At 40.4% G+C, this 17,393-nt stretch overlaps 1 protein-coding gene across 4 annotated transcripts in view; it reads right to left on the bottom strand.

The window, feature by feature from the left end:
* SORCS1 (sortilin related VPS10 domain containing receptor 1) overlaps positions 1–17,393 on the bottom strand; it is a 264,794-nt gene that overhangs the window by 31,833 nt on the left and 215,568 nt on the right. For all 4 annotated transcript variants that reach the window (XM_048310550.1, XM_048310548.1, XM_048310547.1 and 1 more), the window contains exons 14-18: positions 16,488–16,595; positions 15,410–15,527; positions 13,548–13,678; positions 5,864–5,977; positions 4,894–5,065 (exon numbers count right to left, since the gene is read on the bottom strand). In XM_048310550.1, coding sequence (XP_048166507.1) covers positions 4,894–5,065; positions 5,864–5,977; positions 13,548–13,678; positions 15,410–15,527; positions 16,488–16,595 — 643 coding nt within the window. The remainder of the gene's footprint in view (positions 1–4,893; positions 5,066–5,863; positions 5,978–13,547; positions 13,679–15,409; positions 15,528–16,487; positions 16,596–17,393) is intronic.

The raw sequence follows: 17,393 nt of genomic DNA, 5'->3' as shown, positions 1-17,393 counted from the left end.
TGTAATCATTACTAACAAACTTGTGATATCAAAAGAGGGAACACAATGGGATACCGCCAAAAAAAAAAAAAATACAGACTATGCTTTTAATTGCTACTAGCTTTGCATCTTTAATTTGAGTACATCAACAATCAAAACAATTCTAATGCTAAGCTCATCTCCAGAAACTTCAGCTGAGCTGAATACTGAACTGCACCAAACAAGAGTGCTGAGGTAGGAAATGTTAATGGCATTGTACCCCCAGCAGGATCCCCAAGCTCATTAAATGTACCCGAGACACAGTGTACCTTGTAAGCCATGTATCAACATTGTCATTACAGAGAGCCACGTCAGTCTTTAGGAAATTCAGGGCTTCATTTGTATGTTCACATGGTAAGAGAGAGTTCTCTGGATTTATGAGCATTCACTGTGCAAATGCAAGGCATGGGGGGGTATGAGGCAGAAAGCAAAGGTCTGTTTTCAAATAAAGGGAATAGAACATCAGAAAGTTTAAGTTTCTCACTCAAGGTCATGCAGAAGGAGCTCAGAGTGTGGTTCAGGAATGAGTTCAGATTGCCTGAATTCTAGCCTGTGGCCTGAAATGTAGGAACAAATTAGCTTTCCTCACACTTTAGTCTAATCCAAACATCACACAGCAGCAGCAAGTAGTTCAAAGCAAGCCAAAATCTACTCCCAGTGGAGTGACTTTGCCAAGTGAGAACTGAGGCAGACCTGGAATGTCAAAGACTTTTGGCTGTCATTTTATCAAGATAAAAAATAAATTAGAGGAGGCAGTTTCTCTGTGAATTATCTGTAATGAAACAGTCAAAGCCCTGAACCTTCCTGCCCCACCAAATGTCTTTACGATCCATTTCCTCAGCAAAGACATGTGAGCAATCAGATGAAACAAGCTGGAAAGCCATTGTGCTGAACGGCGTTGCTCTGGAGGCTGCAGCTTTCAGCGTCTCTGCTGAAGCAGTACAGCAAGCACAAGTGTCTGATGTTCATACAAGTAACTCTAACATACAAATAACGATTGTGGTTGTGACAGGCAAGAGACCTACACGGCCACGTGATCAGGAAGGCACACAGAAACAGCACACACTTAATAAAATCCCTCCATTTTCTACAACAGAGAAGCAAAACATGTCAAGGACATTGGGTTGAATAACTTAAGCAGGAAAAGTGCCTTTGTAACTTTGAATTTTCTTTTGTTGCTGTTCAAAAATAAAGCAAGGATTCAGGTTTTTAGACTGAGAAGTAACTCTGTTTAAGCTTTAAACTGGCAGTATTTTTAGGCAATGACAAATTTGCTTTTAAGCATAGCTACTTTTCTCATGTGCTGTCATGTAATGACAAAAATGCTGTTGGTATTCCACTTAGCTCCATGGAAATTTAAGAGCAAAATTCCCAGCTTAAGTATGATGATTTGCTTATTAAACAATTCCAAAATACTTCATAAAATGCAACACATGCTAGTTAGGTAAAGGAAATATTGATGCTTCCTGGTTATGGTCACCCAGTGAAAATATCATGATGATTATACCCAGATTAATTGGACAAGTAGCTTGGCCAAACCTTCCCAATAAAGGGACCATACATATTAAGTGCAAGGTGACCTTGCAAACAGTTTTGAGGAAGTCATACAGAAACTCTAAAAGGTGACAGGAGACTTAGATCACTTTTAAAAGAATTCTTACATTCAGATGATTTAAATATGACCTGTTGGTTAGGTTTGCTTTTAATGATATTTATATGCTGCCAGATATAAATGCTTCACAGGAAAATTTCATGTGAGTCAGGGTTAGAGAAACTGGGCCAGAACCCCAGCTCTCAGAAATCAGCAATGCTCTGTGTGCTCCTGGGTTTGGTTCCTGCCCTCCCTCCACTCACACAGACTTCAGTGATGATTTTCTTTTGTGTCTTCTTCAATAGCAAAACACTTGTGAATGCCTTGTCCTTGTTTCTCTTTGGGCATCTTTTGCTCACATTGTGTTTTTGTCAGAATGCACAGTCGTGGCTCTCAGAATCACCGCAAGCACAACCAGGCTCCACAAGGAACCACTGTGCTGTGGTTCCTGCCCCTGAATTCCACACCTGAGTGAAAACATCAGCTTTTCACTGCTGCCGTTTGTCTCTCCCTGCCCTCTTAGCAATCTGCCCCACTACAGAGATACAGTGAATTTTCAGGGCCTCCAGTGAACCTGCTTCTGCAGTTCGTACCTCTTTTCAGACCCAGGTGGATTCCTAGATGGAGCAGAAAGTCCTAGAAAGATAACAGGAGTACAAATCTCAAACGAACTCTTGTACCTTGGCTCACCAGCTTCTCTTTTTTTTTGTCTTTTTCCTGCAGATCAAGTGGAACACGGGCATGAAAAAAGAGAGCCGCGAGGCTGCAGTGTATGAAACAGCTCTGCAGATTTGAAGGCTTCAAACAAACTGTCTCAGAGGGATACAGGAGATGTTAAGATGCAAAGGGAAAGGCCATTGCTTTTTCACACCCTAAAAGATAGCAGCTGTCACTCACACTAAAGGAGGAGTCCTCACCAGGGTGTAGCACTCGTAAAATATTGCCCACCACTCCAGGGGCGCAAGGGTTGAATAGGACACACTTTTTTCACATGCTGTTGGGGGAAAAAAATGCACAAGGTGACATATCCAGCCTTTTTTAACTTGACTGATGCCTTCCCTTCAGTAAAAATGGAGCGGCACAGATTTTTTGGATACTGGAGATCCTGGATTGTCCTGTGCTGTGTACCTGCCCAGGGCAGAACTAACTAGAAATTGGCAAATTCTTGTCTTGTGATACCTCTGCCTTGTATGCAAGGGAAAGAAACTTCCCTTTGAGAAGTGGGGTCAGATTAAACAATCTCCAGAGAACCCCTCTCAACCTCAATTATTCTGTGAAATCAATATCAATTTTATAAAATGTTCTTTTGCTCTTTTGATGGGTTGTTTAACTTTTCTAGTGAGTGGTGTGATTTTTGTTACTGAAACAGTTACATTGGTAAATGGTTTAGTCTATATACACTTTTGCTGCTACAACTACATTTTATTCCCCTATAGCTTGCACATAACTGGGAAAATATTCCTCTTTGTTGAATATTTCTTCTGTTCCAACACCCATACAAAGTCATTGCCAGATTAGGTAAAATTCACCCAAAGGTTTTGTTGGCTGCTCTTTAAGTTGACAAATCTAGGAGCAGGAGGTCAAGATTCATCTAACAGGGAGAGCAATTGGAAAGGCTGGAGGCTGATCAATACTGTTTCAGCCCTCAGAGCGATTCCTAACCTCTTCCTTATCAGATATACTGGAAGAGCTCCCTTTAGATCTCCTCAGAACTGACTCACTCACTCATCAAAACATACATTCTGTACTCCTTGACACCCAGCATGAGAGAGACACCATCTCATACCAGAGAAGGTGTTGCTTCCAGACTCTGGCGAGCACTGAAGCAGAGCTGCCAAAAAAGATCAGAATGAACAAAAAAGACAGAACAATGCACAGCAGCTCCCTGTATGACACAGTGGTCCGGGTACTCTTACATGATAGCACTCACAGAAGAACGAGCAGGACATTTGTCCTGAGTTTCCCACACTGTGGGTGATTGTCTCTCCCTCTGACTATGGGCATAATTCTTTGATAGTTTTGTGACTGACTATTCAGATTATCCACCTCCTTCTCCCAGTTTGATTTAAAATTTTGCTGAGAATAGAAAGGTGATGCAAAGCATACTTTTTTGACTTTTTTATTTTAGAGCCTTGTTTTGGACCTTTTCCTCTTCATCTTTAAATGCATAAATCTGTAATTTAACAGATAAAATTATATGTTCACGCTGTTATTACAGCATCACAGTAGCAATGTTGTATGACTGTCAGTACCGAAATAAAGTGACCATATTTTGGAGAAAATAAACATTCAGGTCAGAAACTGCTTCAGGTTAGGTATGATTTATCAAATGGTGTTGCCTTTGCAAGTCAGGACACCTGTTTGCAGGGAAAAACATCACTAACAGAGGTGTAAAAAATACCCATTCTCTTTCCTCACAGATGACATTTACTATGGAGACGGTCAGAAGTAATTTCCATGAATACTCTAAAGGGATGTCCATTGTCCTTTGGTGCTAAAGCATACTTGTTTTATGATTTATTGGCCAGTTAGAGAGGAAAAGGGGTAGAAGTTTAAAAAAATCGAATTAGATTAGGCAAAAAGAGAAAACTGCTACTTCATAAATGTTCCTGTGAGCCTGCAATTGAACACAGATAAAGAAGTGCTGAAAAGAAAAAAGAGGTGAAAAGATTTAAGTATTTTTTACCTATGAATTCAGGAATGGAAGTAGCAGAACAATGAAATACCAAGTTAAGTTACAGATGTAACAAAAACACAGATCAGAGCCTGAATCAGCTTTTGTATTAGCAATAAATTTCAGACTTAGTCCTGCTGAGGACATCTTGAGATTTCACCCACAAATGCCTAAACAATATGTACCAACTTGTGTGATGGGGACCCAGCTGCACATGCAGTATTTGTTATCTTTGGTTTAAAGTCAGTGGAAAATAAATATGGAAATTCAGTTTTGAAAAACAGCAGGAAGCAAAAAGCACAGTTAAAAGTGGGGATCAGAACTTGAACCTGCAGTCTTCAGTTCTCCTGTGAAATTCCCAAATTAAACCAGTTCCCAGTTTTAATCAACTTCTCCCAGATATTACCCTGGGCACCACAATGCTCTGACAGCCCTTTCATCTCCATACATCATCCATTACATTTTAGAGCAAACTCCACCCAGCTACATCCTGGCCCTGACTGACTTGGTATCACCCTGTCTCGCTTCATCTCTTTGCAAACTTTGCGAGGCATGAACCACACTCAAATACGCCCATGGGCCTGGGATGCAGTGTAAAAACCGAGCCTACCTCCTCCAGCTGCACCAGGAAGGTGACGTTGTGCCCCTGCTCGGCCGTGAGCCGGCCGTCGGCCGTGATGATGCGGAGGCCCTGGGGGGGCTTGCCCGGGCACTGCTGGGGCTTGGCCGTGTACCTCTCGCGCACTCCGTCCGTGCAGTTGTTGGAAACGACCTTCCGGTACCTGCAAAGGGACGGGGAAATCCGTGCAAGGTGCTGACAAGGAGCACAGCAGGGTTAACTGGGAACAGGTTCCTTTAGGCTAAGGAGATTGTAAGGAAACAAAGATTCCCAAATATATTTCAGCATTTGTCTCAGCCAAGCATTCCTCACGTGCCAAACACACCTGTAGTCCATACTGTTTGTTAATGGCATGTGATAATTTCCTGCATAGAATATCTTGATGTCATATAAGGTACCATAAATGGCCTAAACCATAAAATCATATGATGTTATGAGTTAAATAACTATAAAGTTATAAATAAATGACATACACATACAGTATGGCATTGTATTCAATTATTACACTGTTAGGCAATGTTTAATAACTTTTCTCCTATGTTCCCCACTTCCTGTTAGTTGTGAGGGAAATGTCTCTAAAGATGTAATCATCAAGGGCTAGAAAAATAAAGAGTTGAAGCAAAAGCAAATTCTGCCCATCTTTCAGTGTACAGACTCTCCAAAACCAGTTTGGGTTGCTTTGTTTGCTTTAATCACTCGCATCATAAATGAAATCTGCCAGTATCTTAACTTAAACTACATCTTCCATGGACTTCCAAGAGAGCCAAAGAAACATCAGCATTCGAGCTAGCTACCCATCTATTACTTCAGTTCACCTATACATCAATTTCATCTCTCTGAACTAATTTATTTTCCAGTGTTTCTGCCTTCAGCCAGCTCTGACACACCTACAGTAGCTGTCATTGGGTTAAATCCATATGGGTGCTAAAGATAGCTAAATAAAGCCTGGTAAGCCACTTACCCAGTGCTGTTGAGATAACTCTGTCCAAGGCTGCAGTCTTTTGACAAGGAGGACGGGTTATACCAAAATGCTGGTAAACACTGGCCATTGCTGTGGCGTTCATATCCATAATCACTGTTGTAACATCAAGAGAAACCATTACATAAAACCCCAAAAGAACAAACACAGGTATTAGCTCATGCTCTCTACTATTAATACAAGTTCTGATTTTCCTGCATCTGTTTACTAGGATTTCTGATTTTATTCTCACTGATAGAACAGATTCTTCATTCCACTTCAGCTTTTTCATTTGGGGTGGTTACCTTGCATACATCCCAGCATACAAAAGAAGAACCAGAGCAGGCAGTTTATGAGTATTGCATCAACTGTTCTCTCACTGTAGACTAACAGTACCTCTCAAGATCAAATCTAGGTTCAAATATAAAAAAACCCCAGAAATCTAAGCTAAGTTAAATCATGACTGTCTCAATCATATCTTAGAAAACTGAAGGGCTAAAAAGCTAATTGCATTTGGAAACTATATCACACAAGATGTAGAGGAAAATTTACAGCCCTGAGAGAGCTCTTGCCTGAAGGCATTAACAGCGTATTTGGTAATGGGAAAGAAGTCTGTGATCTTCAATTCTCTTTTTGTTTGAAAGAGGAAATGCTACCAAAAATCACGTTAGAAACAATGAGTCAAACTTTAATCTTTTGTCACAATTTGCGTTTAGTTATGACTAAGTTTGCTTTGGTTTCACTAAAAAGATTTCAAATTGTTTCTGATTCCAAGTAAACAAAGACTCTATAAAAAATGTTATTATGGGAAGAAAAACCTCCAACAAACAGAAAACCTCTTTAATCAGTATTCCATTCACATGTGGTTTTACTTTCCAGCCATTGAGTAATGAGGACTACTTGGTTGGATAACCATTCTTGTTCCTTTTACTAAGCCTTCTCCACAGCTCATAATGGAGAAGTAATAGGATGTCATTTCTGAGAACTGCCACACAGAGTCCACCAACTCCATTCCAATATTCCAGTTGCAACATAACCCTTGATCTGAAAATGGCGCTTTTCTGCAAAGCATTTTTTATACTTATTATCTACAGTGTCTTGGTATCAAGTAGCCTGGTTTTCTAAGAAAAGAGGATTAGAGCAGCATTAGTTTATGTGATTAAGGGCTCATATCTGTATATGTATGTAAAAAAGCAGCGAGAAAAAGCAGGAGATGGATGAACTCCCAACAACCTGGTCAGAGTTAGTGGAGCCCCTGCTACAGCTCCTCCCAGGGCTGTCACAACACAGCCATCAGTCCATGGCCAGGGTGAGACCTAACAGATCATCAACAAGAGAGATATTTATAGAAAAATATTAACAACAAGAAGAAGAATGTTTAACTTAATGAAGACTTTTTTCAAGTGTCTTGAAAAAGCATGATGACTTAAAAAAATTTAACTACTCACTAATAAACAATTTTAAGAGGCTTGGTACTGGTCTAAGATATAAGACAAAGAAGAAAAAAAGGAGAAAATATGTTTCAATTTATCTTTTTAAAGTTTTTTGTACTGGTTATCAAGAAAAGACATCGAAAAGAATTCTGTCACCACTTTTTACTTCTGCTCCATTTTCTTCTGAATAAAGAAAAAGTGTTTTGAGGCAATCTTAAATTGGCAAAATTAAAAAGATGACATTAAGCAAAACAAATTTAATGCTGCATATCACTTGGGAAAACTCCTGAACATCTATTAGGCTGCATGACTGTTCCAAAGGAACATTTTGGCAGCTGTGGTGCTTGGGGTATCTACAACAAGTAATTGAGAACATACTCCAGGAAACAGCAATGAAGTAGATGACCTAAATGGTCTTTTCCTCATTTTTTTTGACTGAATTTTCATCAATCTATTTACTCAGATGGTTGCAACTCACTGTTGCTTAATTGCTTTGGAAGCATCAGCCAGCCAACTCTCCCAGTGCCATGTGCTTCTATAATCATCCTTGTTGGAATAAGAACACTATAGCTGCAGAATACACTTTGTAATGAAGAATAGCACCATTCTGATTTGCTTGGAGAAAAGAAATATTTACATACAAGTGGGACTCCTGTACTTTTGTAATTCATTTGTAAACACTCTGCAGCACTGTATTCCTAAGTTATCATGTGTGACTCTAATTAAAAAGCTGTAACACTGTACACACACAATGTTCTGTAACCAGGTGAAAACAAAACTAATACAGCAAAATCTGTCTCAGAGGGGATCAGTACTCACAGTCAAATTTGATGCAGTAGTCTGGGATTTCTTACTATTCACGTGCCTAGATTCAAGCTAATATTTTGGTTCCTATTCCTACCTGTACATCTGGGCAACTCAAGCTGGACTTAACTAGTTTTGACTGTACTTGGATCATATCTCTCAAAGTCAAGAGAAAGAAATCCTAGGATTTTCCACAGCAGAAATAGTTACAAGCACAGAAGTTTCACAGTGTTGTTTTTTGGGCTTGCAAATCATCTGGCTCATTAAGGCCCTACAGAAATATCATCCCAGTAAATGACATGAATTGCTGCTCCATATCCCTCTACAGATGCAGCAGCCACTCGTTCACCTCCGCAGTCTTGGAATCTAATGAATTCCTTGGCTACAGGCTGCTGCACGCAGAACACTGATGCTGACAACAAATTGCTGCCTACAATTTGGCACAACAGGCTTTGTAGCAATCAACAAGCATCACCATCAATTGGATTGCCATAGCACGAGCCAGTACAGCAAAGTCTGGAGATGGGGAGGGCATCAGCCTCAGCCTGCAATCAGCTCCCCGAGTCATTGCCTGGGAACTGGGAATTGGAATTTGCATATATTGATGATATTTTGTGCCTGCCTGAAAAGAACTCAGGTGACATAGATAATGTATCTCCTAAAAAGGAGTGGAGCTTTTGCCATCAGGGATTGCTTTATCAGTATGAAGCAGCCTATCTTGTGGCTCTCACTGAATATGGTTTTACCCTTTTACTGGTTTAAACTGGAATCCTATTTTTCTTAGTCAAGTAGAACTGCAAGTTCTTTTCTGTAATTAGATACAAATTCATTCTCATTCCAGACGTTTTGTATCTCTGCTCAATGCTCATGATAAATTCCTCTACCTAATGTTATTTTCAGCACAGGTAATAATCAAAGAAAAGAAATCCCTTAAGGAAGTTTGTCATTTGAAAACAGACCTGACAAACATACTGTTTGGAAGAACTGTTAATTCACATGAAATTATTAAAATCCTACTGCTCTAAGATATAGAAATAACCAGTTAATTTGGATGAGTGATTGCCATGTTCATAGCTTCTAAAAATCAAGATATGACTTAGCATGTAACAGAGAAATTCCTTAAGATTACCAGCTTCACTTTAAGGTCAACTGTGCCAGAAGCTGGAAATGCTACTTGTGTTTTTCCATGCTGTGCTTCCCAAACGGTTCAGACACTAAATGGGCTGGAATTAAGCTATCTCTGAAAATAGTCACCTTTTTTCTGCAGCTTCCAAAAGCCCTGGTGGGAAAAAACAACTGGAAAAGTCATGGAAATTACAGCAATGGAAAAGTCTCACTAGCTTTTTATTCACCTAATACCATTGTCTAGTATTTAACCATGATGCAAGTCTAGATTTGTGTTAAAGGGGAGCTGTGCTTGCTCCCCAGTCCTACAGGACCTGATATGGGATTAAACTCGGAGAAGGATGGATTCAGCTACAGTCTGAACTGTGCATCTACAAAGGTGTATGATTATAATTGCATCACAGTATTTGGAGTCGAGCTATACCAGCTTATGTTAATACAGAACCTAAAATCCCCAGAATCTTTCCAATAAATCCATGCCCAGTAGATATCCAGGACCTTAAGATGCAGAGATGAACTGCAGGCTTTGCATAGTGAATCTGCATTTTTCACAAGCACCCAAAATGAATTAAAAATTCATTCTAAATTACTATTTGTTAGCTACCCAAGCCCATAGCAATGAGAAAGCAAAGTTAGTTAACCAAAGGGTGCAAATGTAGGTGTATTTCAGAGCTGGCACCTGCATGATCTGAACTCATGGGTGCTGACACAAAGGCAGCAGAATCTAACCACACTCAGTGTCCGGCCCCTGCCTCCCCGTGGTTTGTCAGAACAGTTTCTCCTGATGCAGGACTCTGATGTTTTAGCATAGGAACTAACCCCAGCAGGCAGGGCTGTAATTTAAGTGCCAGAGATATAAAGAGCCAGCCAGATCCCTGCTGATATAATTTGTGAAATAAATAGACCTGATTCCCAATTTCACTAAGGCTCCTTTGTGCCTCTCTGGCTATCCAAAACCACTAGCACCAGTATCAACAGGTTCATGTTTCTCATGAAGGTGTAAGATATGGGAATACTGATAGAAGAAGCCCTCTATTAATGACAGTGGGTTCAGAGGGAGGACTGACAGTGAGACACTTTACTCAGAGCTCCTATTAAAGGGCCTGGGAGACAGGTGCCTGAAGGATGACCACCACCGAGGGTTTCCATCTGTGTCTAGGAGGTGTTTCTGCTGAAGAGATATCGCTGTAATAATGCTCAGACGGCAGGGAGGAACACAATGTGAGGAAAGCGGGTAAATTAATGCTTTAATAACACCCAAGTAATGGTGCCATCCATTTACCCAAATCAATTAAATGAAGGAGGAGATTCTCGTTTCTAGGCCGTTGCTAGGACAGATTTGCCGAGGGCTCTTGTGCATCCCGAATCCCCCATTCCTGAAGCGCTATTGCCCTCTGGCTGCCAGCCCCACTCCCTGCACGGAGAGCCGGCACCTGCTCCCAGCCCTTCCCGGCCCCTTTGCCTGCCGGCCCGGGATAAAAGGGGTCTGCTGGCAGAAGAGGCCCGGTTCCACGGCTGGAAAAGCTCCAGTCACTTCTAATGTCACTCAGTTTTGTTGCTGCATGAAACAATAAACAAACGTGCCCTTTTCCTTGAGAAAGGATTACCAACGGGCTGCACACAGATTTGAAATGAATCTGGAGTTCTGTGATATCACAAGGAGAAAAAAACATTAGGAAATCTTTATGTCTTTTATAACTGGTATTTTTCCTCTGAACTGATAAAAAAAGACTTTCAGGATTAACAGCAGTAATACTTTTTCTCACTTTACCTGACCACAGAGACACAATTTTTTACTCCAATCTCTGACAAGCTTAGATAACAAAATTTTCTGCATACAAACTTATTGTTTAAACAGCAAAGACAGCACAATGGCAGGGATGGTTGTTGTCTTCTCTGTATACATGTCTGGGTCCTGTAACCACTGATGTTAATATAAAAAGCTGCCCAATTTATTTCAAGATTGAAAAATCAAGTGTTGGCAGCTAAGGGACTTCTCTGTGTCTGGGGGATTCATGTCCCCTTTAATCTCCTTCAGTTAAGAGCCCTGCCCAGCAAAAAAGAAAAAAAGAAAATTTAAAAAAAAGGAAATAGAGTATTCAAAAGTACTGAAATGCCATGAGTGAGGATGATGAAAGTGCTTTTTTCTTCCTGAAAAGGAAAGACCTCCACAGAGGACATCCTTCCATAGCAAGAATTAATTCCGTAATTCTCCTGCAATCCTCCCCCCAACTTCTGCAGGGTAGATTGGCAGTGAAGCCTCGTGCAGAGCTCAACAAGACAGGCACTGAAAGTTACAGTGGTGCAGCAAGCAGCTTTGCCTTTCTTAGCAGACAGAATTGCTTTTTTTCTTGCCCCTTTCTTTTCTCCTTTTCTGTCCTTCTTTGGCAGATCTATGTAAAATTATGCTCCTGATGAGTATTGTTGGTAAATGTTTCTGAACTGGATGCTTAAAGGAATATTTCAGGTTTTTTTCATCAGATGCAGTAGGGAGGGATCTGAAATGGATAAAGTAGAAATTCAGGTCTGAGGACTGTAGGAATAACTTGAGCTCAGGGAGAACTGGAGTGAAGAACGACAGTCTGTTCTAAAGTAAAACTGATTCCTTGAGAAGGAGAAAGGTCCTTCTTGGTCAAAAAGGACCTAATTCTGCCTCTTCCAACAGATTTGAGGTGTCTTGTTCGTGCATGTGAACTGTGAGCGCCTGTTGTACATCCCCAATCATCCAAGCTTTCTCTTACATTGTCCCACAGCCCAGCAGAGCTTTTGGACAAAGTTTCCTTGAGGTGAACATTAAAGAAATAAAAGCATGTTTTCCCCCAGCAAATGTCACTGTGGTACTTTTTTTCTGTACCTAGCAACAAAGTTTTGTAGCAGCAAGCCACACAGTCAATTTTAATAAAATAAATATATTAATTCTCAGAGAGAAGTTCTGGAAGGAAAGCGTATTTTTATCAAAAATTTCAGGTTTGTGTGTCCCTTACGAGTGCCAGAGATTTAAACACTAATGGACTGACGGTGAGTCAATTGCATCAACTATTTTATAAGGCCAGGAGGTTGGCTCAGCATTGTACTGCCTGCCCTATAAGAGGGTCAAAATCTTCAGGGAATTTCCTTGCTTTAATGATGGTTTGGGGTTTTTGGTTTGGCTGTTATCTTTTTGACATTACCAGAGAAATGTTAAATGATTGACATCCAGGCCCTTTGAACACCTAAATGATGAACTATACACAGATCTTCTCCCTAGAAAAGAACTAAATGGAAAATGGGGAAACCATCAAGAAACCACATTGACAGAATCTGTGCCAAAATATGTCCATAATTGTTATTGTTTGGAGCAAGAGGATTGACTTTTTTTGACACAATATAAAAGCCTCCTGCAATTCTGTGATTTTATGTAGAAAAAATATTCTATATTTATGGAGGAGTGAGAAGGGAAACACTATACATTTCCATACGAAATATTGATGAGATCAATCTTTTCAGGATTCATGTAGCAGATTCTGGGTTTAATTAGTAACATGACATAGATCTGGGTGGGTGAGGCACAAAGGGAGTTTATTGGCACTGCCAAAGAGCCAACATTTCTCTCATCCAAGATACTCAGGAACTTGCAGACTTGGAGGAAAAAAAGTAAGAAAGAGATTTCAATAATGTGGTTCCTTGCCTTTTTTGTACAAATTGCTTTGAGTCAGCAGTAATATTGAAATTAAACCAGCAGCTGAAGATTTTATCACGCCATGCATAACTCACCCACGGACTCTATTTCCCATAGCAAGCATCACAGAAGAAAAGGCTTCAGGAGATTAACTCAAATCATGAAAGCAATGTCTGCTGGATACTGTCAAACATGATGGTCCAGATGCAATAAATGACCCTGGAATTTCCTAGATTCTTGACTGCCAGAAGCTGAAGGCATACTTTGCAGATACATATATTTACTTTTACTCATATATACATATGTGTCTATGTGTTAAGAATTTATTTTATATTTTACACAATGCTGTTACATGTCTAAAGACTGTTTTCAGCCACTCCTGATCATTGCTAAGGTTAGATGTGCTAAATTGACCTGTTATCTTACTGGTGCACAGAGCTGAGATGTGACCTGGAAAATGGTCAGCTCAGCATCAATTTCGTGGGAACTTCAGGAGATTACAGATACCTATTCCACCTCTCCTTCCTTTAACATACCTGCACTATCAGGGAGCAGCCAATTTGATACCTACATGATTATTAATTTCTACTCTCTGCAAGCTTACAGCCTCTCTAAGGATCTCTGTGCTGCTTTGTGAGGGCACCCAGCCCTTCTGCCCACTGCTCACCAGTCAAAGTCTGCCTCTGTGCACACGCACGGCTCCGAGGTCATAGCCCCAGCATATTTCCCTTGCATGCATTTCTTCTCTGACTTGCGCTTCCTGTAGATCCTTTTTGCTCCCATAATGCAGGCTTCTCCCTGGAAACAAAACCAGAAATATTTCTTTGACGCCCACCAGGCTATTTGTGTCACCCACTTTTTCCAAGCCTGTGCAACAGGACGTGTTACCCCAGGGAAGAGGATGGGAAGCCAAATGCCATCTCAGTACACTGGAGTTAATTAGCTCTAACTGAAACTAAATCAACTTTTCCAATACACACTAAGAAATTACCTGAGATTACTTATATATGTTATTCAGTTCTGAATTCATTCCAAAGCCAATAAATATTTGATACAGGCCCATTTCACAGCAACTGAGAACATGGTCTGATTCCTCTGCAGTCTAAGGCATAGAGCAGGTTTATTTCTTTGGCCTGACCTCTCCAGGAATACTTTCATTCAGTAGAAACTAGTAATGTGTGTTTATGTAAATACTTTCCATGGACGAGTTCGGTTTTACGGGGGTTTACTTGTTATGCAGATGCTAAAACTTCCTATCTTCAACACCCTGCTTAATATTTCTATCTAGGGAACAAGGCTCAGCCTTGCAATCTCAGTGGAAAGGAATTCAAAAGGCAAGAGTACACAGCAGCTTTCCTAAAAATAGTTCTGCAAGCTCCAAAGCCAACATCCTCAAAGAAATACTGCAAAATCCTTGGTATTTTTGCTTATTCAAGCACAAGAAAGCAAAGAACAAAATACAGTGGAGTCTCGCTTATTTCCTTTTATGCTGTTAAAATCGTTGTGGAAAATTTTTTCATGGCTTTGATTTGATGATTTGATGGCATGAAACAGAAGGGCCTGAATAGCAACTAGTATAAAATGCTATGCTTCCTTGAATTTCAAGGAAGCTGTACTGATTTTCAGCATCTAAAGATCTAAGTAATAACTGGTATTTTTAGTGTAAAGTTGTGCCTTGTGTGAGCAGCTAGTCTGAGTCAAGCTACTTTCATTTCATATTCATTATTAAATTCTTGCCCAGCAAGATATATACAGAAAGACAACCTTTGATGATATAAATGTGTGCTTTGCTCTAGACTTCAGTGGAACCTGTGGTGTTTATATAACCACAGAATTTGGGCCATATTTTATTCTAACCTGATGAAACACAGGCTGTTGTGTCAAACTTGGCAGAGCTGGGAAGGTGCCCCGAGGCAGACGCAGGCACTGTGCAGAGCACCTCACCTTGCTAGGCAAGAATTCCATGGTTCAGAGAGGGATGGAGCAGCTGCATCCAGGATGAACAGGGCAGGGCATGGGGGCCAATAAACTGGGGAAGAAAAGTGCCCAACTCCCTTGGCAGGGACAGACAGAACAGGGATGAAACCAAGTGAGCAAGGAATGAGGCTAATAGGGCCAACAACTGGAGAAACAAATGTGAAACAACTAGAATGGTCTTAAGACCCTGACTCTGAGGACACAGAAGGATGGAGGAGAGAAAGGAGGAAAGGATGGGGAAGTAGGATGTAAGAGTGAAGGGGTCCAGGCCTCAGGGGCAGTTCTGCTGCTGCTGTTGTTGTATTGTTCAAGTCTGTGTAAGTCTGAAGTAATTGCCTGTGTTCAGGATGATACCCAAAAGACAGCTGTTCATCCTTCAGGGATCACAGAGCCTCAATCTGAGGCCAACACACTGATGTAACAGAACAGACCCACCCAGTGAGGGATGACCTGACACACCAAACTGTTAGGAAAGGATATTGGATCATGCTGATCTTGAACTGTAGGATCATTAGCTACTTCAGGTCAGATCCCAGCCTCCTTGCTTCTCACCTGGCTATGGAGTTGCCAAGGCCTGTAGTCCTCTTCTGCACATCTCCGATCAAAAATGGACTTGTAGTCGACTTTCACTAGCTGCCACTCTGAGCGGTGGCTGAAATGTCCAAACACACTACAGAATGCAGCAGGAAGAACATACAGTAAAAGGAAGTCTGGTAGTTACAGAGGTACAGTCACCACAATTTCCAACAGAGATCGATTGCTTTAAGAGTGACAGTCCTACTCATTTTCACTGGACTGACAAAGTGAAAGTGAAACTTAGCCTGCTAAACATCTATAACCCTATTAGAAACCGTGGAATTGTATGTAGCTTTTATTCTGTTCACTAAGACCCTCCCACTTATGACAATATCCAAAATGACTCAACTCAAAGAGAAGAGTCAAGAGAAGACTTGATGTGGGGCTGGAGACAGTAATACCTTCAAGAGTTTTGTCTCAGTTGTAAGCTTTGGGAATCCCTTCCATGCAAATTAAAATCAGAACCTGAAGGAACATTCTTCATACATCTTTATTAGCTCAGGGTAGTTTCCAAGCCATATATTCTTCTTATTACAGGTCAGTCAGAAATTGAATTTATCTCCTGTTTTTACAAATCTAATCTCAGATAAAATATCACAGTTTCTGGCATGATGAGTCCAGATTTATGCATCATGCAGAACTCAGCATAACACATTGAAACTAAACATAATTTTTCATGAGTCAGCCTCCAGGCAACATTTTGTCATTCATTTTTACAAAAGAATGTCTCACTTATCTGTGCCTCATTATAAAAAAAAAGAATGCAGCAGCAAAAATACAGGTATAAAAATACCTCACCATTTTTCTTTCAAATATTAATCTGTCAAGAGTAACTCTGCTTTATATCACATTCAATTTGAGGAGTGAGGTTTCATGCTGATAAGCTAAGTGATAATGTGTTTGCAGCTTGCAAGGAACCATGCTGCTAATCCCTCAATCATATCACAAACAACCTGATGATTTAGCAACAGAAGACTCCACACTCTTGGCTTCAGTTTGGTCCCCAACCAGAAATGGTTCCCCTCAACAGCATCATTATGGCATGCTCACTTACGTCATGATGAGGGTTTCCTCTCCAGGCTCCCCTAAAACTCCATCTACAAACAGTGGGAGGGATGTGAAACTGTACTTGCTCCAAGATCTCCCTTCATCAAAACTTAACCTAGAGGAGAAAGCAGAATTGGTGTTTTCTTTCCTTACTCTCCTATTTTACTCAAGGGGACTCTCTAGTCCACTGCAGCTGCTATGGAGAAGTGAAAAACAGCTTCTCTTTTTGGATTCTGATTTTTTAGTCCTTTAAATAAGTATTTTTTGGGGAAGCATCATAAATCAGAGCATTGATCAAGCTTGTCTGGCATCATACCACTAACTCATGGCCAATATTTAAGTGGTAGAAACTAGAAGTTATGGTTGAAGATTGATGCTCAAAGGGCAAAATGTAGCCTAAGGATAAGATTTTTTTTTAAATAAACAAGTGATTTTGAACTTCTTGTTTTTGAGTACCCAATATAAAACATTTTAAGGAAGTTAGTTTTCTGGAGCACAACAGTCTCTTCAGACCAGCAGTCCTCCCTGTGGCGAGTGTAAGTGAAAGCCTGGAATCACTCATCATTTCTTAAGACTTGTGTCTGGGGGTTTCAGATTCTGATATGACACTGACTGTGGTGGAAGTAAGTAACACAAAACAGCACAAAGCTCTACTCTGCCTCCTCACTCAACAGTGCTAACTGGTGAGGACACTTTTGCATTATCAGTTACATAACCCTGAACCTATTCAACAAAATTCTGGTTCATAAGTGCTGCCTGCTGCATAGAAGGCAAGTTCATGAATAATTTTGAAAATTTAGACTACTTTGGCAACTTAATGAGAGACAAAGGCATAAACCATATATATATGGTTTTGTTTTTTTTTTTTGTAATAAACAATCAAATTCAAAAAGCCAAGCTGTGGTAAACCAGG

The sequence above is a fragment of the Corvus hawaiiensis genome, chromosome 8 (genome assembly GCF_020740725.1).
Source record: "Corvus hawaiiensis isolate bCorHaw1 chromosome 8, bCorHaw1.pri.cur, whole genome shotgun sequence".
In the NCBI taxonomy this organism is placed as follows: Eukaryota; Metazoa; Chordata; class Aves; order Passeriformes; family Corvidae; genus Corvus; species Corvus hawaiiensis.
Note: the sequence above shows the minus strand (reverse complement) of the source record. Positions and strands in the feature narration are given on the sequence as shown.